Source organism: Enoplosus armatus, chromosome 15 (genome assembly GCF_043641665.1).
Source record: "Enoplosus armatus isolate fEnoArm2 chromosome 15, fEnoArm2.hap1, whole genome shotgun sequence".
Taxonomy (NCBI): Eukaryota; Metazoa; Chordata; class Actinopteri; order Centrarchiformes; family Enoplosidae; genus Enoplosus; species Enoplosus armatus.
Genome location: NC_092194.1, coordinates 20,650,087 through 20,677,814, shown reverse-complemented (window position 1 = coordinate 20,677,814; position 27,728 = coordinate 20,650,087). Strand labels below are relative to the sequence as shown.

The window sequence follows — 27,728 nt, the reverse complement described above, 5'->3', positions numbered from 1 at the left end:
TCAAGAACACGTACCAAGTTAACACCAACAAGTCCCAAGTCTTGGCCAGATTTAAGGCCAACAAATCCCAGAACACGTTCCAAGTTGAGACCAACAATTCCCAAATCAGGTCCGAGCGCAAAGTTCCAGGTCAGGACCAAGGCCTAAACTTTGTGCTTCAAGTCTTAAAATGGTCATTACTTATCTGCTGATCTGCGCCGCCAAATGTACCTTTTCCTCCTGTTCGAGCAACGTGATTGGCTGCTGTCAGGCAGATTAAAAGTATCTCCATTTATACGCAACATAATTTTTCCATTGAGCCTGGGGAGGATATCAAATCATCACAAGTCAAGTGTTAAAATCAAAGTCGAGTTCCAAGTCTTTTTATGTTTTCTTCGGTTGAGTCTGAATCAACTCCTGTCATGTGACTCGAGTCCACCAGCGCTTACCCACAAACCCTTGCACTGTTTCCTGTAATCTGATCAGGTGATGTTAACCTAACACACCTCCACACTAACACAAAAAGCTGACAGACAGCCTCTCCAGAGAGGTGTGCTTCGATGTGCCGCGAATAAACAAAAACAGCAGCAACAACTTGCAGAATTTTGGCACAAATCCACACATCAACCGCCTCAAGGGTTAAGAAACTTGGCAACCCCGTCTCCTGAACGTCTCCCACACATTCCCTTCCTGTCTGTAGTGCACTAAAGAGGGTAAAGTATAATGAGGGATGACAAATTTCACACACGGCTCAGCCAATTTCATTCTGGAGCAGAGTTAATTATGACAATTAAACCTGGGAGAGCATTCTTTAACTTGATTATGGGTTATTATGGTGTTACAGTAGGTACCAGACACAGTCAAGGATGAACGGTATCACCGCAGCATTCATAATCAGACCATCCTCCAGGGTACGGCTGCCTTTATTAAGATGTTGGCTAAATCAAACAATATAATGCCTGAAATGTTGTCCTGAGAGCACCAGATTCTCAAAATTGTCTCTAATCGTGTAACTACTGTGGTCGAGAGCTCTTCCTTAACCTCTGCTTGGATCATACTGATGACACATCAAATTGCAGAAAGAGGAAAAGAATTACAAAGCACAAACAGACGACGTCACAGGAAGAGAGAGGAAGTAGAGAGCTATTTTCTGCCAACAAATGAGATTATTTTGCCCCAGAAATCAGCAATCTGTGACAAAACCAAGAAAAGCTCCGATCTAGTTAAATTAATTTCTGTTAATTTGATTGTTCTGCCTGAAACCAGACAAACCGAAAAGCTTCAAAGATCAGGCTGCACTCACCATTCTCCTTCTCCTCTCCGACGCAGTCGCTGATGGACTCGTTGAGGCCGAGAGTGGCCGATGAGGGCATCGTGCCCAGGATGGACGCCAGCGACGGAGCTTTTCGCTTTGGGACATCCTCCTCCTGCTCCTGGTCCTGGTCCAGGTCCTGGTCCTCCTCTGGTCTCTTCTGCTCTAGTTTTATCAGAGCCTCCAGTGTGAGCTCGTCGAGTTCTTTGCCAAAGTGCTTGGCCACGGCCTGAAGCTCGTCTTCCACTTCTGGTTCCTCATCGTCTGCCATCTGAGACGATGTGGAGAGGACGTCGTCTTTGACGCTTTCACCGTCTGGGAGAGGGACGGACAAACAGAGTTTGATATGGAATTAATGTGGTGTTTAATTTATCCCTTTAAATAAATACCTGTTTTGCCAGCAACCACCAGAAGTCAGGAACTGGTCCAATGTATCTTGAACACATCATCAGGACTGACACTTCAAACATGGCCACCAAGCTGACCAAAAAGTAGTTCTCACACTAACATGTACAAAGTTTTGGTTCAGTAGATTTAGAATCAGTAATCAGGATTTTATTATAATTGAACTAGTTCTCACTTAGCTCAGGACGTCCTACAGACACTCAAAAACCTTGGGGGTCCCTGACCAACAATCATCTAGTGTGCGGGTTACGCTTCAGTTTGTATGACAAGCTGTGTTTTAGAGGTATTTACGTGCAGATTTTTTAACCTTTGGACAGAGCCAGGCTAGCCGTTTCCCCCTGTTTCCAGTCTTTATGCTAAGCTAGGCTAACTGCAGCCTGCCAGTAGCTTCATATTGAACGGACACATGAGTGGCATCGACCTTCTGATCTAACTCTCTGCAAAGAAAGTGAATAAACATAATATCAAACTTTTCTTTTTCAAATTCATAAAGAGCCTACGAGTCCTCTGTTCCTTTGTGACTCACATAGTTTGAGTATATCAGTGAACATCAAGCATCTTCTCAGCTTTCGTACTGATTTTTTTTTTTTTGGACTATTTCAACTCACCCCAAGCTGTTTTCACTTCAGTATAAACATGCTACATACTCAAAACCTGCTTAGACCTGGTGTACAGTAAAGAAAAGAACACAGTAGTAGACAGTACGGTACATTAGCTTAGTGTCATAGTAGCATTAGCTGCAGTACGGCCTTTGCGGTGATGCTAGCTAGATCCACCGAAAAATAATGAAATTATTTTCATTATAAATGAATCTTCCAATCATTATATTTCAATATATAATAATTGTTTTAGTGTAAAAATGTCAGAATGTAGTGAGAAATACAAGCAGTCACAAAGTCCAGTAACTAGAAGGTCACTGCTGCAACAGGAAATGAGTTTAATGTGTCCTGGTGCAAACTAACATGGTTATTTCTAATAATTATAATACTGTTTGTCTCACCTTCACTATGTTGTATCTCATTATACAGTTCATGACTCCTCAGTATTCCCAGTGGATTAATAAAGCAGCGCACAGTGACTGTATATGGTCAGATTGTGTAATTAGCTGGGTATAATTATAAATCAGAATTTCAGTTCCCCCAATTAAAAATAATACAAGATTTCTTTTATTTATTACATTTAGAACAACCGCTGTTGTAACCCACCATTGCTGATGTTGATATAAAAATGCCACAAGTGAAATAATTTTGTTTCCCCAAATCACGGAGAATAAAAATGGTGATAAACTATCACATCCAGACAAAATAATTGGATCATAATTTTGGCCGTCCTCTCGCAGCCCCGGTATCTAATTAAAAATGTGTCCTTTAATCAGCCGTAATTAAAATGTCCTCACACAGACTTCTGCCCACAAGTCAGAAAATAAACTCGATTATCAGTTTGAGAAGAAACGAAATGCCGCCGGATCCGAGAGCGTCGCAGCAGCTGGAAGAGCAACATGCCTGAAATCAGTGACAGCCTGCGACACCCCCCCCCCCCCCCCCCCCCACTGTGTGAAAACAAGGAGTGTGTGTGTGTGAGAGAGAGACAGAAAAACAGACAAAGACAGAGAGCCAGAGATAAAGGGCCAAAGGTAGAAACAGATAAAGAGAAAGAATGACAGGGAGAGCACTCTGAAGTGTGTTATTTTTCATGGGTGGGCCTGAGTGTGTGTGTGTGTGTGTGTGTGTGTGTGTGTGTGTGTGTGTGTGTGTGTGTGTGTGTGGAAACACTAACAGAAGCTCTGACGTCTCATCCCGACTGACTGACAGAGTGATAAATAAAAGCATCATCACATATTAACATGGCAACGTTTCCCCCTGTGATGTTTGTATTTGGGCGTCTCACTCAACAGAGTCAACAGCTGACTGAGTTATCGCTGCCATTTTAGTGCTGTGACACGTCCGGCTGGTGTTCAGGTCTCATGTTGTGAGAGTACTGTTTCGAACAAAAGACAAGCAAGTCTGCAGCAACACTAGCAGCAAAATGAGGAAGTAACGCCGATTACACACCAGAAAACAAAACAGTGTGATCGATTATCAGATGAAAATGTTCTATGTTACATGTAAAGCATGATGGGTGGTCCGGGGGGGGGCGTGTTTGTTCAAATGTTTGTTTCTGGCACAGAAACCATCTTTGGGAGAAATGTATTTGATGTGTACTTTGATGTTTTTTAGTTCCATCCACTAACATGGAGGGGGCGGGGCTTATGACCTGCACTGCAGCCAGCCACCAGGGGGCGATCGAGGTGTTTTGGCTTCACTTTTGGGGAGCGGTCACGTCGTCCATCTTTATATACAGTATAAGGTTTAAACCTGTAGTGAGTGGCAGAGACTTCACTGGCATGGCTGATGGTGACACAGCCAAGAAGTCTCCTAACCAGTTTGTTTCTATAGCAATGCCAGTTAATTATGGGATGTTATGTATATGGGCTCAGTTCTAAGCTTTCTATCCATGTTGTAAGGATGCATTTACTTTTTACAAACTAAACGTGTATTCTTGGACTGCTATGGGGATCAAACATGTGACCTTGAGGTTACAGGACTATCACTCCCAAACCCTCATCGACCCTTTAGCCAACACTCGTTCTCCTCCGTACCTTCTTTAGCGTAGGCGGCGTAAACTCCTCTCAGTTTGGGTCTACTGGTCTGAAGCTCTGCGTCTATTTCATCCTGGTAGCTTTGAATTTCATCTGTTGAGGATAAAAGTTAAAACTACACATCAATAAACTTAAATGCAGCACTGAAAAGCAGAAAGTGAGAAGCAGTAACTTTTCTGGTGTTCCTAAAATGATACACGCAGGGAAAAGATGCTTCTTTTGTGTTCTTTGTAAAGTCACAGCCTGTTCTTCTGAACCTTTGCAAACCCTTAAATTATATCTCCCATAATTACAATATAATGTTAGCACTGTAACATAATGTATGCTTAATTACACGTTGTGCTAAAACTAAATCATGTAAAAAGCATGAGAGATGTTGAGATGAGTTTTCAGGGTTTTTTTAAGCCACATCCAACACTGCATTTAGTCAAGGTCAGTCAAATGGCAAACACATCGATGAAAACAAGAAAGTGTTACCAAACTTTGTCTTTCTCAGTGTTTGTGTGAGTCTAACTGCCCTGAAAAGCGAATAGAAGAGCAAGTAGCCTGAGAGTCGAGATGCCTTTGATGTGATGATGGCAAACAGACGAGGATGCCGCATTCATACCTTCAACTTCATCCATCTTCTTCTTCAGCTCGATCTCCAGCTACAGGGAGGAAGACAGAGGGGAGATATTGCGTGAAAGGAAGAAAACCTTTCCCCAATCCGACAGTGAGTACAGGGTGAAACGATTACAGAGTAAAACAACTCAGAATGAAAGAACATCACAACACAAGGACTGTGGGTGGCTGACAGCAGCTGCCTTTCCTTTCAGTGGTACATTTTCTTCCTAAAAAGTACAAAACACCGAGCAAGAGTTAGATGTGAAGCTGTTGGCTCGAGACACACTGAGTGACAAACACATCCACACGTCAGATCTTTGTTTCAGGGCTGCAAAAGTACAAATGATTAAAACAGCATATAACTCTTCTGCTTTTCTATCTTCTAGAAAGTTGCTCTTCTCCACTGTGACGAGAGAAAATGTTAGAAAATGACTGAGCAGAAATTCCTCACAAAAATAAGTGAAAAGTTGGAATCATATGAGAATTAAACTCTTCAACAAGTTCAACAAGAAATACAAAAGCTTCGGACATTGTGTTGACATATTATTTTCTGTCAAGCTTATGTAGTTTAGCTATAAAGTTGTACATTTTTGACTCCAGCGGCATCATTTCTTCATGATACTGGAAGCACCAGCGCGCTCAACATAAATCAGACGTGGATTAAAGCATCTGCATGATTTAAACATCATAAAATTATGAAATTATTATGAAATTGTTACGAAATTGTTACTTTTAAAAAACACATAACATTTTCTGACCTGAAAGCTGGCTGCACATTTGTTTATTATGTTGCCAGAGCAAAGTTCAAAGTTGCCTGAAGCTAAGTGGCTAAAGGCTTAAAGGAACAGAGTCATTTTGAGATACACGCCGATTTGCTTTCTTGCCGAGAGTTAGTTAGCTTAGCATGGCTATCCTGGCTCTGTCTAAAGTTAACAAAATGATCTTCGAGCTCCTGTAAAGCTCACTAGCTAACACATCGTATTACGCTTGTTTGCTACCTCTGTTAAACATGAGGACCTACGGTGAAGTGATCTTTGACAGCTTTACTTTAGAAGTTAATACCCTTCATTAATTATTGGAGAAAGCCTGGGGCTGCATGTAATCATCAAGAAAATATAAGATTAAATTTTAATATGCCCTGAGGGGATAAAGGGTCATTTTATAAGCAGTGGAATTTATCAAAATTGATAGAAACCTGGAGGAAAAATTGTGGATGTGAACGTTTTTTAAACCTCAGGTGAATTTAAAGGCTCTTTGAACCGACAAGCTTCTTTCTTCCTGATAGTATGCGTCTTAAAATCAGCACCTGATGGACTTTTTTCTTCATCAGTCCGGCTGTGAAGCAGGGCGGGTCACACTCTTGGTCCAGATCCATCTTCATGAACTCTTCGATGGTCAGCTGACTGGTGGGCGTGTCCTCAAACTCTATCAGTCTAATGCAGGAGGAAGTTGCAGGGCGACAACAAGTTCAAATTAAATCAAATAAAAAACACAAATAAATCCGTGTATAAAAGACTCTTACTCTCTTCAATACTTCAGAAGTTTTCTTTTCAAATATTAAATGAGGAGTGTCAAAGTCTAAAACATGAAAAACTTTTACCACCCACCTTTTTCTTACTGTGCTTTCACACACTTTTACAACGCTGACGACTTCTTTGATGGTGCGACGGAAGTCGTGCATACGAGCGGCAACAAGAAGAGCTGACAGGAGAAAAAGAACATAATGTGATGAGAGTTAACCGACTCTGCCACGTCTGTCTCTGCGGTGTTTATAACTGGGTCCTCCATAAGCTTCTGTGTGTCTTTCTTTTGCTTTATGTTTTGGAAGTAAAATATACTGACACACACAATGACATAACAAATGCACACATTCTGTATTTGATCCAAACACAGCAAACATGTGTGAACACTCAGATATCATGCTTGGATTTTAGGCGTCTCTGCGCGTACACCTTGACGACTGGAGGACAGAGCCGACAGGACGGGGGCACCCTGCAGCTCGAGGAGCCAAGAGTCCGCCTCCACACCAAAACAGTTTTAAAAAAAGGAGTAACAACAACACTAATATTATGCAATGAATTGCAGTGCGAGCCTTGAAGGGGAACGGTTATATAACAGTCATTAGAGTTGCCTCGCTCCAGAGCCTGTTAAAAGATAGATGCTTCTACTTCTACATGCACACTTGTAACAGCCTTTAGGACTGAAGTGGTGGCTTTTAGCTCAACTGACGACTTTCTCAAACATTTTATTGTTGTTACCTTGAAACCACGTAACTTCAAAGTGGTTTTCCTTTCATAAAGCAGAGTTAACTTTTTTCCATGTTTTACTTTACATTCATGGCCATGATGTAATTTCAAATCTCTTCGGCAGAACTTTCTGCAGATGCACATTTGCTGGTTCGTCAACAGAGATATTTGCATCATATTTGGAAACAAACTTTTCCTTCTTCCATCTGACTGTTTCCTTCTCAAAGATTTATGATAAGATATTAATTATTTAGGCAGCGCAGCAGAGGAACACAGAAAGACGATGAATTGAAACCGTGAGCGTAAACACGCAGGCAGCGGAGGAAGCCGGGACGTCTTAGTGGGTAATGCCTCAAAGCCGAGCGTCTTCAGGTTGACACCGGCAGAGACGCGACAAGGAGGGAAGAGCTTTGAGCTCAGCTGTTTCACATAAACTGAACCACTAAACTCACACAGAGAGGATGACGGGCAGGGCGGAAAATCAACACCAGACAAACGGTGGTGAGTTGAGGCAGGTGCTGGCAGGTTTGCCTCACCCACACAAACAGTAAAAGGCACAAATATAACTGTCAGGATTCACCAGCTACTGGACCAGTTTGTAGACTACACGTGGCCTCAGGTTAATGTCCTTGTGTTACATTATTGATCTGTATCAGGAAACTCTCGTTCCACTCGCCTCCACTGGTTTTTTTTAATGTTACCTACATATTTGCCATCACAGGAAATATAAATATGGCCTGATGAACGCAGCAGCTGCAAGATGCATCAACTTGAAGAGCATTAAAGAGTTTTTGAAAAGGCAATTAGAGATGAAAAAAGGGTTTATGTAATGAAAGGAGCCGTTGACCCGTCAAAAGTGGGTCTGCGTGATTAGTTAAATATCTCATCAGAAGAACAGTACAACAAGAAGCGACAACATGAAGGCATCTAAAATGTCTAAAAGGTTTAAGATGTAAACATTTTGGGACCATTTCAGAACGCATCATTTCAGACACTTGGGATTTCTCCAGGACATCATTTTCCTGTTGCCCACATTTCAGCGTCCTTGAAAAGTTTAAATAGACGAGTCTCCTGTTCAGTATCGAGGACGCCGGCACAGTAAGGGGGTAGAAAACTCATCGCCACAATGTCATGATGGAATATATATATATATATATATATATATATATATATATATATACACATATATATATAGACATTTTCAGGATTTGCTGGAAATCCTCCTCATCCTGGATATTAATTAATATGTAAACATGTGCAGTATGAACTTCCTGCTGTCCAACATCAAAATACACCTCTAGACGCATGCCAGAGGTCTGCAGTGTATACAGGCAGAACGTCACTCGTGACAAACCGAGACTCTTTGCACTACAGAGCAGGACAAACCTTTGCACTATTCATTAAACAGCCATTAACACGCAGGAACAGCGTGAGCTCCCTCCTTCAAAACGGTTGTTTCTTACTCAGCAGTTTCGGTACAAAAATATCCACCACATTATTCAAATCCAGGGATCACCAGCCAATTCTGCACTCTGGGCTAACAGGGAGGTTTGCTTGTTGAGATATTGAACATTTTCCACTAATTTCTTTTGAGATTTACGTAGTTTAAAAGGCACAAAAACAACTTCTCGTGTTGATCTGCCCCGGAGCGCTCAGTCACTCTGAGATAAAAAAAAGAGAAAGATCTAATGCTGAGTGCAGTTTTATGTTTGTATTTTGCCTTGTACAGGTTTATTATGTACCCTCCTCACCCACTCCTCTCCCAACACTGATATAAATCACGACCTGCCAAGTTAAACATGGCAGTCACCTTGCCAGCGTTATGAAATCCACTTATATTCATCCCTGTTAGAGACGTATGAGCCAATGTTGATGGTCACTGGGCAGCTTTTCAGGAGTATCTGAGGTTGAAGGGCACCTTGATGTTAGATGCCAACAGAGCAGAGCATTAATCACTTTCTCTCCTCAGATTTCTCAAAGGGCTGGAACCAGGAATCCTCCGAGGACAGACCTGCTGCTCGGTCCCTGCTCACCTGAAATAATAAAGAAATCCTCCACAGTACAGAAAGTGGATCTCTAACGCCGCCTCGTCTCGTGGTTACCTGCGCCGCAGAGTCCGGACGGCCTTCGTCCCGTGTGCATCCAGTCCCTCTTCATCCTCTGCACCAGCCTCATCGCCGTCATGGAGACGTCGTGGTTCTTCTCCCCAAATTCCAGCAGCTGGGCGAAGCGGGGAATGTACAGGCACGGGTCTGTTTGGGACAGGAAGAGCCGCATGTTCAGATTCAAGTAATTCCTTCATTTGTTCCTTTAGGTACCCCTACCCCCTAATTTCCTAATGCAGCGAAATCTGTTTTTGCATTTTCCATTGCATTTTGCAGTGTCCATGGCACGTACACTACTTTCTGCAAACAATCCCACAACGATAATTACAGTTGTGCAACACATCACCTGTGATTATACAAAATGTTGATGATTGTTGATAAGTGTCCAAAATCTTGGGGATATTATATATAAACTACTGCATGCAACTGCAGCTCACTGCACATTTATGGGTGTAAGGACACAGTCCATCATGCTGCAGTTTCAGCGACTGATATCAGATCTGTTTGGCTCTCCCACGATGCCACTTTAACCATTAAACAGCCTGCTTGTATGTCCATGTGACTTTTTGTTTACACGCCCTGGTTCTGTCTGAGCGGCAAACAAACCAAAAGCAAAACAGCAATCAAGTCATTTCCACTGTGGTTCGAACCAAAGAAAACGCAGTTTGTGCTTTGAATTCATACAGATTTAAAACATACCAGCACCTGTGAGCTTCCCAGTAAAACCAATCTCCTACTGCTGACTGCTAATTAGCTCCACTGGAGAACTCGAGGATTAGCATTTAGCTCCAGTGCAGCTTGAAGCAGCCTGTTTCTCATTCAGCGTCTCTGTCCAGATTTTCGCAGCTGGCGAAAGGATTTGAATGGGCAACCTTCCAATCACAAACTCACTTCTCAACCCTTCTGCTTCTCGAGTGTCTCTGAGAAACCTGCACAGTGTAGCATAACATACACTTCATGAAAAATACTTTGGATTCAGCTGAAGAGAAGAAAACTATCACAACCACCTGCTTTAGCAATGAAACAGGCTGGCAGGTGGCCACTTTAGACATTGTTGTTCTAAAAATGATTTTACCTTTCTAAGAAATATAATTTAACACTGAAATTAGGAGGAATCTTCTTTCCACTGTAGCCGGGAGACAAAAAGTAGAGTTTCATGCCCCGGCTATGACAGTGGAGTCAAATATCTTTGAAGTCTGTGGCTGCGTTTAAAGAGCAGTCCAGTGGAAAGCTGGTAGAGCCAGCTGGTAATAAGATCCAGGCTGACCCCCCTCCCCCTCCGCACCGTGTAATGATACGTCTGCAGAGCTCGCCATCACTGCTCCAAGTTTTACTGGAGTGTCTGTAAACGCTGGGCCAGGCAAGATCTCCATAGAAAAAAGAGGCTGTTTAAGGAAGAAAAAAAAAAAAGAAATTCGACCTCAAATCCTCTTTCACTGTCGAACATAATCAATCTGTGATGCCCAAACAGCCCAGGAGTCATTCTGTGATGGAGTGCTGTAGTTTACTTTCTTCGTGTACCCACTTCCCTCAACCTGCCTCGCGTACTTCTACTTCTATTCCCCAAAATTACTTCGACCACCCCCAGAGAAGGGGCCGTGAACTTGCTCCTTTCAATCAAACGCAGGAGCAGGGATGCATGAATAGCATTAAAGTGTTCTCATTCAGCTGTGGGGAAGCTGCGCCCTTCCCTCAACACCCAAAACTGACTTGGAGCTGCAATCCATTCTGGCCTATTTTTTTTGTTACAGTGGGTGTATAAATTGGTCTCGGAGTTCCCTTTTCTCTGATGGACTTCTCTCTGTGTGACTGTCGAACCGTCAGCCCTCACTCCTCAAAACCAGACTGAATACTGATGACGTTTCAGATCACTGACTGATATCAAACTCCGCTGAAGCTGAAATATCTGGATATGATGCGACGCTGTTTGTTTGACTGTTACGTACGGTCACGATTAGCTGTTTTTGGGTTTTAAATAGCGGTAAAAAGGTTGAAATATATTGATTTTTGCTGATACTTGTAGATAAATGTTTGCGTTAGTTGTTAGTTTGGCTTGTAGAGATCACAGAATGCAAGCTCATGTTTATCCACCAATATATGTGTAAGTGAGTGTATAATAACATTTTATTTTCAATGATAATATTAATGTTTTGGTCTTTTTGTTTTAGTGAGGTGTCTATTCGACTTGATTATCTCACAATATCAACATGAAGGAAGGAGTTCAGTATTTGTAGCAACGTCAATACCAAAACACAGCTACTAGCTTGTTGCTAACACTCCAGGCGATCCAGGCGCTGGTCGCGAGGCTACATTGATTTTGGCCGAAGATGGAGATACTTAAACAAAAGTTGTGTTCTCCTTGAAATCCCTTGAACATGTTTAACAGTATGTTCTGTTATTATGAATTCTTTTGTTTCCCCCACCTGTCCCCACCAGCCTGTCAGTAGCAAAAACAAGCACTTTTAGTGGACATACTTTGACGGGACTGTTTCGCCGCTGCAGGCTGAGGCGATCTACTGGACCAATTCCAAAATTTTTTATATCTATTTCTTATTTAGACCCCAAAATATGTAAAATTAATTAATTAAAAAAATACCGGAATTACCCTTTAATGTCTGCTTATCTTTATGTAGTTTTGTTTGTATCAGTATATGACTTACGGGACATAACAGGACATAATGTGCAACATCATGGACATGATCAATGAACGTATTGATTTAATAATTAATCTATATGCTACTCACAAAGATGCAACCTCACTGTTGACCCTTGTTTCTATTTTTGTGTATATTTTGGATTGTGCGTATCCGTTTATTGATATTGATTGCTTCCTTCTCTCTTTTTGAAGGTTGAAATGTGTCTTTATGACGTAATATCGTTATAAGCTCACTTTGAAGGAATAAAACCTTAAAAGGATTTGCATTAGAGAGCCATTTCCACACAGTCACAGTCTGTCCAGCTTGTTATTAATACGCAGAATAAAACATTTCCCCTTTATAGGTTGACACAAATTGTAAATGACATAAAATCACAGCACACATCACAGAGTGGGTTCAGACTGTAACTTAGCTGTGGCCTCTGAGGGTGAAATGTTCGAGAGTTCACCGGCTTCAGCTTCATGTTTGGGGGTTATTTCATTACTCTGCCGGGCTGGAGGGTCATATTTAACCGGCCTCTCTTTTTAATGTTATTTTTGTCTCTCCAGCGGGTCTAATCAGCGGACGGAGGCGGAGCGATCGGCTCCGGTGACGCACTCTGCGGAGCTGCGGAGGGAGGAGCTTCGGCTCTCCTGACGTCACGGCAGCGTGATTCTGATTGGCCCTCAGCGAGCCCTGGGCGTCCGAGGAGATCACGACGGAAAAAAAGCAGAAAAAACGAAGCGGACCTTAAAAACTCCCGACAAATGACTATTTACCTCGGATGCGTGAGGCCGCAACGGAACAGCGTAGCTGGCTTCGCCTCGGTCGACAGACGGTTCGGAGAAAGAAGGAGAAATATCCGAGAGGATTAACGCAGAGGCGGGGTGGGAAAAAAAATAGGAAGGACTTGAATACCAGCTGCGACTATCCGGATTATCCACTCGCTGAAAAGGGAAAACAAGCGCCGCTTCGCGGACATTTCTCCGTCCGGAGAGGATGAGGTGACCGCCAGGAAACAGAGAAAAAGTGCTTGTGGTCGAAGTTGGAAGCGGAGGTGGAAACGGACTCCACCGGGCCTGGACGGATATTTACATGTTGTCGTGTAAACTTCGCTGTCGATGCCGTTTTAAAGCGTCGCTGTAGGAGCCGAATTTCACCCAGAAAAGGCTGAATTCTCCGCCGAGCGAAGCCCCGCACAGTTAGTTCATTTAGAGCCCGCTAGTGATTCGGCTCACCGGATATTAACACGAAGAAGATCGGCTGCTTGTGCCGATGCCAACGGCAGACTGCAGGTTGCTCCATCATGGCCGGATCATGAGGTGTCTGACTTATCTACTCCTACTTCCAGAAACACTGAAAAAGTCCAAGAAGGTCGGCAACCTCCCGGGCAAGCTGCCGGTATGTTATGAGATCCTGACCCTGTCCCTGACGAGCAAGAAGAAGCAGCAGCAGACGCAGAAGGAGAAGATGGCTGCGGAGTTGTACCCCGCCGCCAACACCAACAACACCAACCTGTCCAACGGCACTACGGTAGCGGACACCGAGAAGACCAAGGAGGTGCAGGTGAGCCAGGCCAGCAGCAGCAGCGCGGCGACCACCCCGACCACCCAGCAAAACATCAACAACAACAACGTCGATCCGCCCAGCTGGCAGTGCAGCCACCCCACACTGAGAGAGAGGTAACTCCGACATACTGTGGACCCAAATCATCTGCTGGAAAACTACCGCATTTCACAAGTATATGCGCCAAAAAGTCCACGCAGGAGATATAAATGACCATAAAGTACATGAGTAGGTTTTTATAAAGTAATGACAAGTCCCCGTGTTAATATGATAGTCGTTTAAAAAGGAGCTTAAAAGCACCATATGTGCAGTAAGGTCACTAAACTCTCACCAGTCAGCACAGTCTCAGTCCTCAGAAGGATTCCTGCAGCGTCTACCTCCTTCCTACTGTAATAAAGCTGTAATAATGTGCATACAATTAATGTGGACGTTTTTAAGCAAATATGGTCAAGATTCACCGGTTCCACCTTCTTCATTGTGAATACTTTCTGCTTTTATGATAGTAAATTGAAAATCTTTGGGCTAGGAAACACATTTGGAAACTTGAGCTGGGCATTTCTTTCACACTGCAAAAGATTCATCTAAAAAAAAAAAAAAAGAGATGAATCAATACAAATTGCAGCCCTGCTACTGTTGCTGTGTCCTCCAAACATGAAAATAACCAGTGTCTCCAGGCAAAAAGAGTGTGGGAGGACTTGATGTTATACAATACTTGATTGAGGCTTACTCATGAAACCTGCTCTGCTTTTAGGAATGCCTTGATGTTTAACAATGAGCTGATGGCTGATGTCCACTTCATTGTTGGCCCCTTGGGGGGATCGCAGAAGGTTCCAGCACACAAGGTAAGGACAAAAACTGTTTGTGGTTTCTTGCTAGGAGAAAATAGAAAACCTAAAAATCAAAATAGAGTTTTGTTTGTGTGTTGAATTGAAATGTCTGTTAGAGGAGTCTCTGCAGCAGTGCCACTGAGAGGAACTACTCCTGCTCCTTTTATTGAACTTAGCAAAGAAGAGTGATTCTGGTTGCATGTGTCTCTGACGCATCTGTCTGCTCCTCCCTCCCTCCCTCCCTCCCTCCCCAGTATGTGCTGGCCGTGGGAAGCTCGGTCTTCTGTGCCATGTTTTACGGCGATCTGGCGGAGGAGGAGTCTGAGATCCATATCCCAGATGTGGAACCTGCTGCTTTTCTAATTCTGCTGAAGTAAGCCACTCACCATCCCTCACACAGCCAACCAGAAGGAGAGATGACAAGCGCAGTCAGTGTCACTTCAAAGCATATTATTACTCATCCAACGCTAAGCAGAGGCGAATGCCAAAATGCTGGGAGCGCCAGCGAGCAGTGGCAGCAGCACAGTGCTCTGTAATTGCTGGTTTTCTCAATGCTCTTTGTCCGACTAGAAACATTTTTTTTTCCTTTTCCTCATCCACAGCCTGACAACTTTCTTAGAGGGAAATATATACAGACTAGTAGTTATAAATAACCAGCCTTTGTTTCTCATTCAGTAGCATTGGCTAAGCCAGCAACATAGACTTTTTTCCCCGTGTCAGGGTTTTTGCGGCTTTTGGAAAGAAAAAAAGATGATTTTTTTCCATTTTGCTTTTTTAAACAAAAAGAAATGAGCACTTCCCAAAAGTCTTCAAGGACCCCAAGTCAGTTGACGTGATCCTAATGTTCCTCATACTATACTAAAATACTTGATCTGTCTCTCCAGCAATGGCAATGTACTGTGATTAAAAGGTTATTTTCCTCCTCCCAGGTACATGTACAGCGACGAGATAGACCTGGAGGCAGACACGGTGCTGGCCACCCTGTATGCTGCCAAGAAGTACATCGTTCCTGCGCTGGCCAAGGCTTGCGTCACCTTCCTGGAAACCAGCCTGGAGGCCAAGAACGCCTGCGTGCTGCTCTCCCAGAGCCGCCTGTTCGAGGAGCCCGAGCTGACGCAGCGCTGCTGGGAGGTGATCGACGCTCAGGCCGAGCTCTCGCTGTGCTCCGAGGGCTTCTGTGAGATCGACCTGCAGACGCTGGAGATCATCCTGCGGAGGGAGACGCTCAACACCAAGGAGGTGGTGGTGTTTGAGGCTGTTATGAACTGGGCCACTGCAGAGTGCAAGAGACAAGGTTTGGGGCCCACCACCCGCAACAAAAGAGATGTCCTTGGCAAGGCGCTGTTCTTAGTGCGCATCCCCACCATGAGCCTGGAGGAGTTTGCCAACGGGGCGGCGCAATGTGATATCCTGACACTGGAGGAGACGCACAATGTGTTCCTGTGGTACACCGCGGCTAAAAAGCCCAAACTGGACTTCCCTCTGACTGCGAGGATGGGTTTGGCGCCTCAGAGGTGCCACCGCTTCCAGTCCTCGGCCTACCGGAGCAATCAGTGGCGCTACCGCGGCCGGTGCGACAGCATTCAGTTCGCGGTGGACAAGAGGATCTTTATCGCCGGCCTGGGGCTGTACGGGTCGAGCGGCGGCAAAGCCGAGTACAGCGTGAAAATCGAACTCAAGAGACAAGGGGTGACCCTGGCGCAGGCCCTGACAAAGTTTGTGTCGGACGGGTCGAGCAGTACGTTCCCGGTGTGGTTCGAGCATCCTGTTCAGGTGGAGCAGGACGCGTTCTACACGGTGAGCGCCGTGCTGGACGGGAATGAACTGAGCTATTTTGGCCAGGAGGGCATGACGGAGGTGCAGTGTGGGAAGGTGACATTTCAATTCCAGTGCTCCTCCGACAGCACCAACGGGACCGGAGTACAGGGAGGACAGATCCCAGAGCTTGTGTTCTACGCATAAGCTGCTCTGGACTGCTGATGGAAAACTAGGTTTATCCTCGCCTCCCAGCCTTCAAAGTAATGTAGCATTAAAGACACTTGACTAATGTCACACTAAATGGCCTGGTTAGTTCTTTGAGAGACTATTTTACAAGCCAAGGAGCTGTTGTTTTATCTTATTTAATTTAATGTTATTTTTTAATTTAAATACTGGGTTAACGTTATTTGCTCTGATGCCTGTGTGTGAGGGCTGCGGCTGCTGTAGAAACAACATTAATACAGTGATTTGTGGTTATGTAATCAAGCTGAGCTCCACAACTGGAACAAGTAGGGACTGCTTCAAATTGTGTAATTGCAAGTCTATATGCAATGTTGTTACTATAGTCTACGCAGCAATATTACACGAGGAGCGAACTTTATGTAGTGTTATGACTCTAAATGCAAAAAAAGTAGAAATCTTGTCAAAAACAGAGTTGTTTTGCACTTCAGAGGACGGCCTCGGAAACGTTGTGTCTTTTGTAAAATACAATTTAACTGTTAGCAGCTTGATGCTGTTAAAGATGACCAGATGTGTTCTGTACAAGAATGCTTATACACCTGATGATGAAACATAAAGGTTATAAAGTGATTGAAGCTGCAGATGTCACATCATTATGGTGCCTGGGTGAGGGGGTGGGGATGTGAGGGACTGCAGCGCCCCCTGGCTACTACAGTGTGAACTACACCTTGGTTACATGAAAACAGGAGGTTCTTGCAGCCATGGATGGATTAGTCAATGGGCCCTCCAGTGCAGTACAGGGGCCCCAAGGAGTCATGGGGGAACCTGAGCAAGAGCCTCTGTGACTGTTATAGTCACTCAGTCAGATGTAGGGTTGCTCCTATGATCCTTTAATGATTAAAGTATCTGCTGATCCAGATTCTGATCTGATATTCATTATGGTTTTGTTCCCTAATACAGCTGCACACATTAAAATTAGGAAAGTAAATATGCTTAACAGCAATATGCCAAAAACCCTCTGGTTCCAGCATCGCAAATGTGAAGATTTGCTGCTTTTTTTTTAAGTCATAAATCCAATACTTTTGGGTTTTGGACTGTTAGTCAGACAAGACAAGACATTTGAGTCCTTTTTCTGGTGATATATAGGAGATATAAATGATTACTCAATAATTAGTATATCACATGAAAATAATCTGTAGTTACAGCCCAATCTAATCTACATAAAAGACATCTGCTAAATGGCGCTTGACAAGAGCCGATTCACAATTTAACGAGCTTCCTTCAACAAAGTCTAGCGTAGTGGATCCATTAGAACAAGGGGAAGGTAAGCGAGGTCTGTACCTATAGCCGGGGCGTTGATGCACAGTTCTCTGGCCAGGACGAGGAAGGTTCTTCCCAGTACGTAGACGTTCACCTGTGGAGGAAAGCGAGTGATGAACAGCAAAGATAAAAACACTGAAGAGCAAAGCGTCAGAACATTAGACTTCTAACTGGATGTGGATGTTTAACGTGATCCTGAATGTCTTAAGTTTGATGATATAGAGTCACAGCTTTAGCTTCAGTCTGAAATTAAGACCTCACACCATGTTTTCCTCTAACAGGAGGGATATGAGGGAGGTTGGCTGGTGTGTTTGACAAAGAAAGACAGACTATTAGGATATGAAATAAGGCTGTTACGTCACTGTCAGGTTAAGTGTGCTGGTTACATAATCGACCCCAAGGTTGGAGAACATTGCACATCAATATGAGTGATTAAAAGCTGAGCTCTGGGCTATTGGAAGGGATTTTTCTACCCGCATACAGTCTCTCAAACTCACAGCTCCGTCTATTAATTTCTAATCAAAATATCTGCCACTCAGTCGCCCCCCTGAACTCTCCTTTCCTGCAGGTTTCCCTTCAGATTGATTTCCTGGATCTAAATTACACGTCTGAGCAGCACTGTAGAGGACAGTATTGACTCTCTGCGCTGACATTTCTGTCAAAGGCGACATTATAACTCAGTTATTCACTGCTTTTGGTGATTTTTACTTTGGCTCGTCGAAGTGACCTGATCACGTCTCTGTATCTGAGAGGAGGGCCCGACTGATTCATCTGCTCACCACTATTTTTATCACCTAAAGGGTGACCTTTCACAGACATCTGCACTGACAATAGTTTCTCCAAAAACATCCGCACAAAAAATGAGACTTCAGCAAAAGGACAAAGGGTCATTTTGATAACTTTGAGGTGGAAAAAAATTTAATTTTAGCAACAGAAACAACTGAAAAATGGGTCAACTACTGGCGAGATGACTGTGTGTGTTAAAGGTGGTTTATCTTATTATTTATCTCAACAACTTAAAGGCAACATTTCCAGCATCAGGTACGAACTTGATATTGAAAACTGACCGAAATCTTGCATCAAATTTTTTCTTTACACAGATATTTCCTGATTTAAGTTATAACTTTAACAGTTTTCGAGCTGAAACGCTTAGTCGATAACAGAAAATTAATCAGCAACCATTTTCACAATCAATTCACCGTTTCAGTCAAACCCCCACTGGGTCCAGCTGCTTTTCTTTGTATTATATGATTGAAAACTCAATATCTGTCGGATAAAACAAGGGACGTGACGATGCAGCCTCGGGCAAATCCTAATAGATATTTTTCACTATTTTCTGCAATCTTATAGACAAAACTATTAAATCGATTGGTTCCAGACCCAACCAATTTTATAATATTTTATTTTGGCAATGCTCTTGTGTGGCTGCTTGTGTTAACACTGTTTTAGGTAAACGCAGGTGAAACTGTTATTATTTGCTGTAACTGTTTCCGCTGTCCAGGTTCACACATTATAGCACATTTTGTACTAGAAGAGAGGACATGTGAGTGTTTCAGGGTTTCTGCAGGTTCACAAAGTTAAATTTAAGACTTTTTAATACCATTGAATTAAAATTAATACCTGTTTCACCGGCCAGAGTGTGATGGAAAACCAGTAGGGATAATTTGGCCTAGGATGATTTATTATTTAATCACATTTCCTCAGTACTTCCCAGCAGTATATAACAATGATTCCTAATGATATAATTTATTAAATTAATGCGACCTGGATCCAGAGAAGCAGCAGGAGATGGGTGGAGGGATTCACCAATGAAACATTATTAATTCATCAAGTTCATTTAAGTTTTTTCTAAAAATCGACACTTGTGCGTGAGAGCTGCTGTAGCTGCAGGTCTGATGGTGCTGAAGCAGCCTCCTGCAGCACAAACTGCCGTCGCAACAATCCCACTTCTAGTCTAACGTAGCGTCTCCTGACACGTACAGAAACATCTATAACCAACATTACTGCCTACAGCAGGCGAGAGAGACTATTTTAGACTCTAATTTTCCTTTTTTTTAGGAAACTAAATCTGCTCTTTTAAGACTTTTCAAGCCCTGCAGATAACATCTTAGATAGACTTTAACTGATCCTTTAACCTCTGCTGTGTTTGAGAAGTGTGGCCTGTTTAGTTAATGAACAAATTACAGCTGAGGGGGAAAACATGCTCATATGGACGCAGAAATGTTCATAACTGTACAAAAGTTATCATTTACATCAGTGTCTAAAAATTAAAAAAAAAAAAATCTCAACTTCATAAATTGGGGGATAAAACATTTCCATTTCAAAGCCTCTGGTCCAGGATCTGACGAGGCTCCCTTGTGCAGTGAAACTAGGCTGAGCAGCAAACTAGAAACCTGGTTTGTTGCAGGAGAAGCTGGCTGAGTGGGAGGTGGATGAGGGCGAGTGTGTCATCGGGGTTATCACACTGGCACCTCCCCGCACAGATGTTTCATTGTATTTTACCGACAACACCTCCAGAAGGCTCGGCAGTAAATTCGGGCACCCCCCCCGACCCACCCCCACTCTATCTGAAAGGATCTAAAGATGAATACTGTTGAATAACAAAGCCACGGGGCTGCACATCTATCATTTCCCTCACGAATTACCAGCATTACAGCCCAGAATTAAGTTTCGGTGGGTTCAGGGCTGAAAGCTGAAGCAGCAGGCAGTGAAAGCTGCAGGATCAGGTCGTGAACTCGGGTCAGATCTCTGTCATTCCTTCAGACCGACTTCTCCAGACCTCCGGGGCTAGGGGGGGCGGGGGGGTTTTGGGAGCAGACAGACGGACTCTCGCTCTCAGACCCCTCTGGAGTCGGGCAGGGACGCAGATGCTCCTCTGCTATTCTGGGAAGTGGATTCCAGCAAGGAATTCATACACAAAGGCAGAAACGGTGGAGGAGGAAGTGGAACAAGCAGGACTGTGTGAAGACGGGCAAAAACCAGGATGCTGATTATTACTTTGTTCGTCTCAAGAAACTCGGGAATAAAATCAACACCTTCACCGTTTTCCAGCTGCAGCGTTTTAAAGCTGAATGAGATCGTAGTGAGTTCCCCTCGGCTCTACAGAGACATTTAGCGTCTATCAGCTCAATGTTTTGGTTTACGTCCCGCGACGAGCCTAAAAATGACACTCCCAAATAAAATAGTTCCCGTTCTCGACTCCGTTTGCTTACAGACATGGACCTGGTCTCTCCTGAAACACAGCTCTTTGGAGTTTATCAATGCTAAATCAAAAATGTAGTCAAAGTGATGCTGAGCCAAATTTACAGCGGGATCTTTTAGAACTGCCAATAGTAAACTTTATTTTTCATTTTATTATCAAAATATATAAATTTGACATATTGTGTGTATCAGATTCACAAACTGCTGAATTTGACACCGACTGGAAACTTTTCTTCTTTGGTCCAAACATGAAATTCGGTGCGACTGAACTCTTGAGCTCGAGTCTTTTAATGAAATCTAACCGTCACTTTGAACTGCCGGCTGAGGAGGTGCTGAGAGGAACCCAACCTCCTCTCCGCTGCAGCGCTAAGTGAAACTTTCCGGGTCGAGGGTCAACTCCAAACGTCCTACGATCTTAAACACCACGTGGTCACCCGATACTTCACGGCCGAGTCTGAACAGGTGGACGCAGTGACGGACGGAGAACTTTCAATTAAAGGATTCCTGATGCGACTCGTGTGACCGAGTGAGCATCAGACAACTAAAGACAGAAACTACAGAACCAAACAGCTGCTGTCAACAAGTCTGCGAGTCTTCAGCTGCACACAATTAAAAAGAGAAGAAGACGTTGATGTTTGCCAGACACACGACTGGCTGCCTGCTCGGTTAAATTAAAGTTTGGGAGCTGTATCAAATCACATAATCACAGCTGAATCCTCTCCAAACTTTTATTGAATCTGATCTTTAAAGAGAAATATGCCTTCGTCCAATGCCAGGCACTCGAGTGGAGGGTTAATCCTTTAATAATAGCCTTTAATAAATACATTATAAATGCAATAGTGTCTTCCTCAGGAACTCCTGACATACCGAACCAAAACCAGTAGGTAGTCTGACTCCACACGGCTTTGTGAAGGTGGGACAAAAGCACAACATGTGTCCTCTTTAAAATCACTTCTTTAACCCTCCGAAAGCACCACGATACGATGGTATTTTAAAATGTTTTAAAACTACTACTAAAAGATCAACGTTGCAAGAGCTACACACTCAGATGGATCAAAAATATGTTAACATCTGGCCAGCGTTGACGGCTGAAGGTTAGCTCTCCAGGCTAACTCTGCCTCATTCACGATTCGTTTTTTGTTAATCAATTAGCGTTGTCCCTGACAAGTGAAAGCCAAATGCTCACCTAAAAAGACAGAGACAACTTTAAAGTCTAAACTTCACTAAAATCAGAGTATTTTACCAGCTTGGAACAACAGGGGGTTCTCAACACTGACCGGAGCTTTAAATCAAATATTATATTCACAGAAAATGTTTGAATCTACTGAAGAAACCTTCCTCAGCTTCTCCAGGAGACCCCGACAGACTGAAACCGAGTCTGCGTGACAGTATTCAGGGTCCCCTGCTCGTTCGCTTTCCAAAAGCACCTGTTGTTCAGACCTCTGCAGAGATATGCATCATATCTCTGCATCATATGTGCAAAACATTCACAGCATGCGGTTGAACGGATCAAATCTGGAAGCCTCATCACATTAGAAGCAGAGGGCTGCTGATATTTACAGCCTGCATTGATCCAGCCCCGACCAATATGCTTATTCTACTCGAGTAACTTTGTGGCACAGACTGACAAAAGCTCCCCATTCATCCAAACAATGCAAAACAGACCAAGTGGTCCGGGTGTGGATCCTTTAAAAGTGTGACTGGTGGAATATCTCCACCCCGCAGCAGCAGCAGCAGCCTACATGCTAGAATTAATAACCCCCACAACCTCACCCACCCAAAATCCACTCCAAATCCACTCCCGGCCTCCTCATGCCGGGGTGTGGACGACGGGGGAGGGGCGGCCGGCTCCTCCAGGACAGCTGGGTGCATAAAAATAAAAGCCCCTGACCAGCTGTGACTCTGAGAAATGTCCCACCACCTCGTGCAGCACCACCACACCCCTGACTCACCGTGAATCGGCTGCCATTAAATATGCAGACAAATGGAGGGGTTTCTAAATTTACACACACACACACACACACGACTGAGGTTTAATTACATGGGTGAAAGTCTGAATGCAAGATGACTGCAGGACCAAGTGGTTAGGCAGAGGTGCATTATGGGACTTGTGGTAGGGGTGTGTATTTAAGTGGCTGCTGTAACAGGGTGGGCATCAACACACATTAAAGAGAGAATTAAAAAGATGGTTTCAAAGTCCGGAAAAGTTATTTTAAGTTGATTAAGTTGAAGTATTCTAAGACATTTGAAGACTAGTTTTACTTCGACTGTAGTCTTTAAAACTTACCTGCAGGAGATCACTGAGGTCCAGCAGCATGTCTGAGAAAAAAATGGTTAAGGCAACTAAAAAGACACAGAGTTAAAAATCATCTGTAATTATTTTGTTTAAGCCCAGTTAGGAGCCAAATAGAAGGTGTTGACAGAACAGTGAGACAGAGAGGTCATGAAATATAAAGTCCATTTAGTTTTCTTCACAGGGAAGCCCACATCAGATTCTACACCCATCAAATCAAATGACAAACAACGTAAAAAGTGACTTAAATGTGTTAGTTTCTCAACGGGCGCACACGACTGTACACACTCAAGACTACTAGTGCAGTAAGCCAGAGCCTTTGTAAAAAATGACTGATTTAAGGATTTGACGTTGGAAAGTCACAATCAAAGGTACTTATGTCCCTAACCAAATGTTTTTCCACTTAATCCTTTAACATTATGAATAGTATTGTGTATAATGTCTTTTCAGAGGAGTGTCATGTGGATTTACCCTCTTTATCTCCAGGAAAATACTGTTCAATCGGTTTTCAACAACCACGAGCGACAGGTGCAAATGGAAATGGCTCCGATAGGTCGCAGCCAGGGGCTCTTTGTTTCCTCATCTGCTCATGGGCAGCAGCGTGTGAATCAAGAGACTTCCACATTGTCATTCACAGACAAGGACACAAAATACAATAAACAATAAGAGAAAAAACAAACAAACAGTGAAACAGCTCAGGCAGTGAGACACTGAAAGGTCACCTCCGACCAGACGGCTCTAAATATACTGACGGACCCGTCGCCTCCCCGACTCTGACCTCTCACACACACACACACACACACACACACACACACACACACACACACACACACACACACACACACACACACACACACACACACACACACACACACACACACACACACACACACACACACACACACACACACGTCTGCCTCATCAGCCTCTGGACATCCCATCATCCTCCCAGTGACCGGCCCCCGCGCTCTGGATAACGTCGGTCTCCGTGGCGACAGTGTCTCCGTGGCGACGGGCGCACCTGTCTCCAGGCTGCCCGGGTGGATTAGCGCGGCTCCTCTGAAAAGGCCTCACAATGGAATTAGCAGCAGTGCAGATGAAATGGAAAAGATAATCCCGGCACACGCCGTCTGGAGATTACAGAGGAAAGCAAACGGCAGCAGGTCCTTCAACACATCTGGGTCCACCGAGGGGAGAAAAAACAAACCTTACACCTTATTTGGTGCAACAGGAAGGACGATCCCAGTTAGCCACTTATTTAAATATCCAGAGAAGTGTTTGTTTAAACTGACGCAGAGGTCACATGACAAGTTCAACTGCAAATCCGTCTTCGTCACAATCATCTGTACAGACTTCAAGACTTCGTAAACTTTAACAAACGTGTAAATGTTAAACTAATGCAGCTGCTACACTGAAACAAAGATGGCGTGGTGTGCTGTGACACGGTGTGCACATCCCCTTAAACACAGGCGACCACATAGCTAACAAGGTTAGCTTTAAGCCCTTAACAGGTATATTATCACCACAATCACCATCAGCCTCCGCTCTGCGTCTTTACATTGTGAACCACTGTGACGAATGAAAAGCTGCCGGATGAAAGAGGGAGAAACAGACCTGAACGTTTCTCCTGAAAGCATAATAATACAGATGCAGTGGGTTTATAGTGAAGCTGGACTATAACAGATCATCACTATCGACAGAACAAAGGTGACTGCCACAGCTGGACCATGAGCGGACCTTTGTGCTTGATGGAGTAATGAGTCATTTTTGTTTTTATTTGGCCGTTTTAAGTGGTGCATGGACTGTTTTGGGGGATTTGGGGAATTTCCCTCTCTAGAGAAGCGATGAAGGGGAAAATGAAGGCAAGAAGCAGAGAGAGAGAGAGAGAGAGAGAGAGAGAGAGAGAGAGAGAGAGGTGGAAGGAAGGTCGGGAAGACAAGAAGGTGAAGACGTTCAGATGAGAACCAGACAGTCCGGTTTGTCCTGGTTAAATTAAACTCCGCATTACACGCATGTTTCCTTTTCACTCCGTTTCTCCTTGAGCCTTCGTCTTTGTCCTGATCCTCCCCTGCGACAACATTACAGACTCACCCAGCTGTGGAAAAGGAAGTGAGCGGAGCTATTTTTACCCCGGCCTCACTCCTCCAAACATGCACAAACAGACAGGCCTGCACTCACACTCACACTCACACACAAAAGCCTGGTAAACAATGCAGCAGGCAGGCATTACACCCTCCTCGCCCCTCTTTCATTAGGTAAACCTATCCCGGCCGTCCTGCGCTGCCGTTACGTAACACAATCATCCTCGGAGGCGAAGTGAGTCAGGAGTAAACCCACAACGGCACAAAAAAACCAAAGAGCCGCCCCGCTTATGAAAAAAGGATGAACCTAAAAGTCCCATTATCCCGACGATGACACATCGCTCTCCACTTCAATAAGCTGCCGTTAGCAGATTATGAAACATTAAGAAAGGCAGCGACAGGCGGCCTGGCCTCCGCTGGTTCACGTCAAAAGTAACCCGCAGACTTTGACGTGCCATCGTCCATCAGTTTGAGATGCAGGCTGGAAGGTTCAACACGCAACTTTGTCTCTGCTAACTTTCGCTGTTCAGCTGTTAGACGTGCGATTAAATAAAAAGCGTCTCCTCTGCAGTGCCGATATTCTTTGATCAGGTTTCCTTTCAGGTGATTTTTCCACTTTGCTTCAACATTAGATTAGACTGAGACACAGAGTCCACAGCAGGCAGACGGATAACTAACATCAGAGAGTGGTTTGATTTTCTGTGTCACACAAGAGTCCTAGTTTCTTCTCCATTTACAGGCTCATAGCGTATAGGGCTGACACAATAAGTAGAGTAATCAATAAGTTGATCGATAGAAAATTAATCAGCATCAATTTTGATAATCAAGAAATGGTTTATTGTTAAAAATAATGGCTTTATTTTCAGCTTAATAGGAATATTTGATGCTTTTCTTTGTTTTTCATGATAGTAAACTGAATATATTGGGGTTTTGGACCAAACAAGGCATTTAAATATGGCCACGATTTTCTCAGAAAACAGCAGATATCAGCAGATTCAATCGATAATATAATAATAATTGACTGTGATGATAATTAGCTATTAGCAGTGCCTGTTTGCCCTGTTGCCATGGATACAGACAACCACCACCTGTATTACTTTTGATTCTGCAGAAAACATCTAAATTTGATTATGATGAAGCACATTCTTTCTGGAATTTTGTGTGCGTTCTGGTTCGACGGCGTTAGAGGAGGAGAAGGGGTGCGATATTTCAATCAAAATGCATAAATTGGGAGAAAAGGATTAGACAAGATACTTCAGCTGCATTAGCTGGTTGAGCCTTCAGTCCAACGTCACAGCAAAAGCAGAACATGGACTTTAGAGTCAAGCTTCCCGTCACAAAGAAACGCGGCTTGTTTAGATTCAGTGTTTCTGACTAAAACGCATCCATGCTGAATGTACTTTTCTCGCTAATTAAACATCGTCATAATGACGAGAATGAAGAGGGTTCGGGTTAAGGATACGTGGCGTTCCCTCGGTGCGGCAGACCATGTAGAGACAGGCGGCGTAGACGTGGGAGGACTTGCGGCCGCGGGTCAGGTGCTTGATGAGCGCCATCTTGTAGAAGTTGAAGGCCGTGTCCAGACAGTGCTGGTTCATCTGCAGCTGGTGACCCAGAGTGTTGATGTTCTGTCTCGCTGAAGAGACACGCAAATGCAAAAACGCATGTCAGTTGCGACCATTTTCATTATAACATGTTCAAAACAACCGTCTGCTTTTATCATTAATATAAAAAAGAGGAAAAACAGGTATAACAAACTGTTTATTTAAGCAGAAAGGTCATGGAGTGTCCAAAAGGTTGAAGGATCATCCTCTAGATGCCTGAATGTGCTCAGAAACTTTAACATTTCTTGTGTTTAAGTGGAAATTTTGGCCTGATGGTGACACTAGAGAGATTCCTCCTGCGGTGACCACAAATATTCACATCCAAAGTGACCTGATGGTGGCGCTAGACAAAAGCTCAGGGAGTCAATAAAATCATTAGGAATCATCCTTTGGGGACGATGAATATCCACACGGAATTTCATGGCAATCCGGCCATAAGAGACCAACATGGGAAATAATAAGAGCAAACCATCAACTCATACTGGCCTAATGTTAGTTGGTTGGTTTTGTTACAACAACAATAATAAAAGTTCGTACAATTAAGGACTGACAGCATGGTGCCCCACATCACCCCCAACTATCTGAGAATCCAGAACAATTAAATGCAACAGACAAGCGTCCTGAAAGGTTTTGTCACAACATACAAGAGCTCGATCTGAGAAACACTGGATGTCAGGCCAGTATGTATATGTACGTATGTATCCTAACACATGAGCATGTGAATATCATTTTAAGACGGACTTGAAAAAATGTGACCTCGTCCTTTAAGACCACTTGTAAACATAAGGGGGCGTTCAGGACAGAACATGTGGGCAAGAAGATGTTCAGAGATGTTGACATACCACTCGTCCTGTTACTGTTACTACATTCACTAAGAATTATAATAAATAACTATACTCACAATATATCAATACTGCGATATAAAGTGATCCCAGACCTCAGTCTGTCTCAGGCTCTTCCTGCTGGATCACATT

The 27,728-nt window shown here is 43.7% G+C and overlaps 2 protein-coding genes across 7 annotated transcripts in view; one reads left to right on the top strand and one right to left on the bottom strand.

The window, feature by feature from the left end:
* The window catches only part of LOC139297655 (transcription factor IIIB 90 kDa subunit-like), an 89,381-nt gene that overhangs the window by 53,247 nt on the left and 8,406 nt on the right, over window positions 1–27,728 (bottom strand). Inside the window, exons 3-11 of the mRNA XM_070920417.1 lie at window positions 26,613–26,786; window positions 23,064–23,095; window positions 17,597–17,669; window positions 9,286–9,435; window positions 6,545–6,638; window positions 6,244–6,370; window positions 4,942–4,981; window positions 4,335–4,427; window positions 1,283–1,606 (exon numbers count right to left, since the gene is read on the bottom strand). Of these exons, the coding sequence (XP_070776518.1) occupies window positions 1,283–1,606; window positions 4,335–4,427; window positions 4,942–4,981; window positions 6,244–6,370; window positions 6,545–6,638; window positions 9,286–9,435; window positions 17,597–17,669; window positions 23,064–23,095; window positions 26,613–26,786 (1,107 nt within the window). The remainder of the gene's footprint in view (window positions 1–1,282; window positions 1,607–4,334; window positions 4,428–4,941; window positions 4,982–6,243; window positions 6,371–6,544; window positions 6,639–9,285; window positions 9,436–17,596; window positions 17,670–23,063; window positions 23,096–26,612; window positions 26,787–27,728) is intronic.
* On the top strand, window positions 12,713–16,885 carry LOC139297648 (BTB/POZ domain-containing protein 6-B). Of its 6 annotated transcripts, none has more exons than XM_070920406.1 (5): window positions 12,713–13,415; window positions 13,500–13,606; window positions 14,242–14,332; window positions 14,572–14,690; window positions 15,247–16,885. In XM_070920406.1, the coding sequence occupies exons 1-5, from the start codon at window positions 13,200–13,202 to the stop codon at window positions 16,277–16,279; spliced, it is 1,566 nt and encodes a 521-aa protein (XP_070776507.1). In that variant the 5' UTR covers window positions 12,713–13,199; the 3' UTR covers window positions 16,280–16,885. The 6 variants fall into 6 exon arrangements, with proteins under 6 accessions (XP_070776507.1, XP_070776506.1, XP_070776505.1 ...); XM_070920405.1 differs by having other exon boundaries at window positions 12,713–13,418; window positions 13,491–13,606; XM_070920404.1 differs by having other exon boundaries at window positions 12,713–13,441; window positions 13,508–13,606.

Coding starts and splice junctions, on each gene's coding strand:
- LOC139297648 (XM_070920403.1), top strand. CDS start 13,200: ATGCCAACGGCAGACTGCAGGTTGCTCCATCATGGCCGGATCATGAGG. Junction 13,607..14,241: donor CACCCCACACTGAGAGAGAG/GTAACTCCGACA, acceptor CTCTGCTTTTAG/GAATGCCTTGATGTTTAACA. Junction 14,691..15,246: donor GCTTTTCTAATTCTGCTGAA/GTAAGCCACTCA, acceptor TCCTCCTCCCAG/GTACATGTACAGCGACGAGA.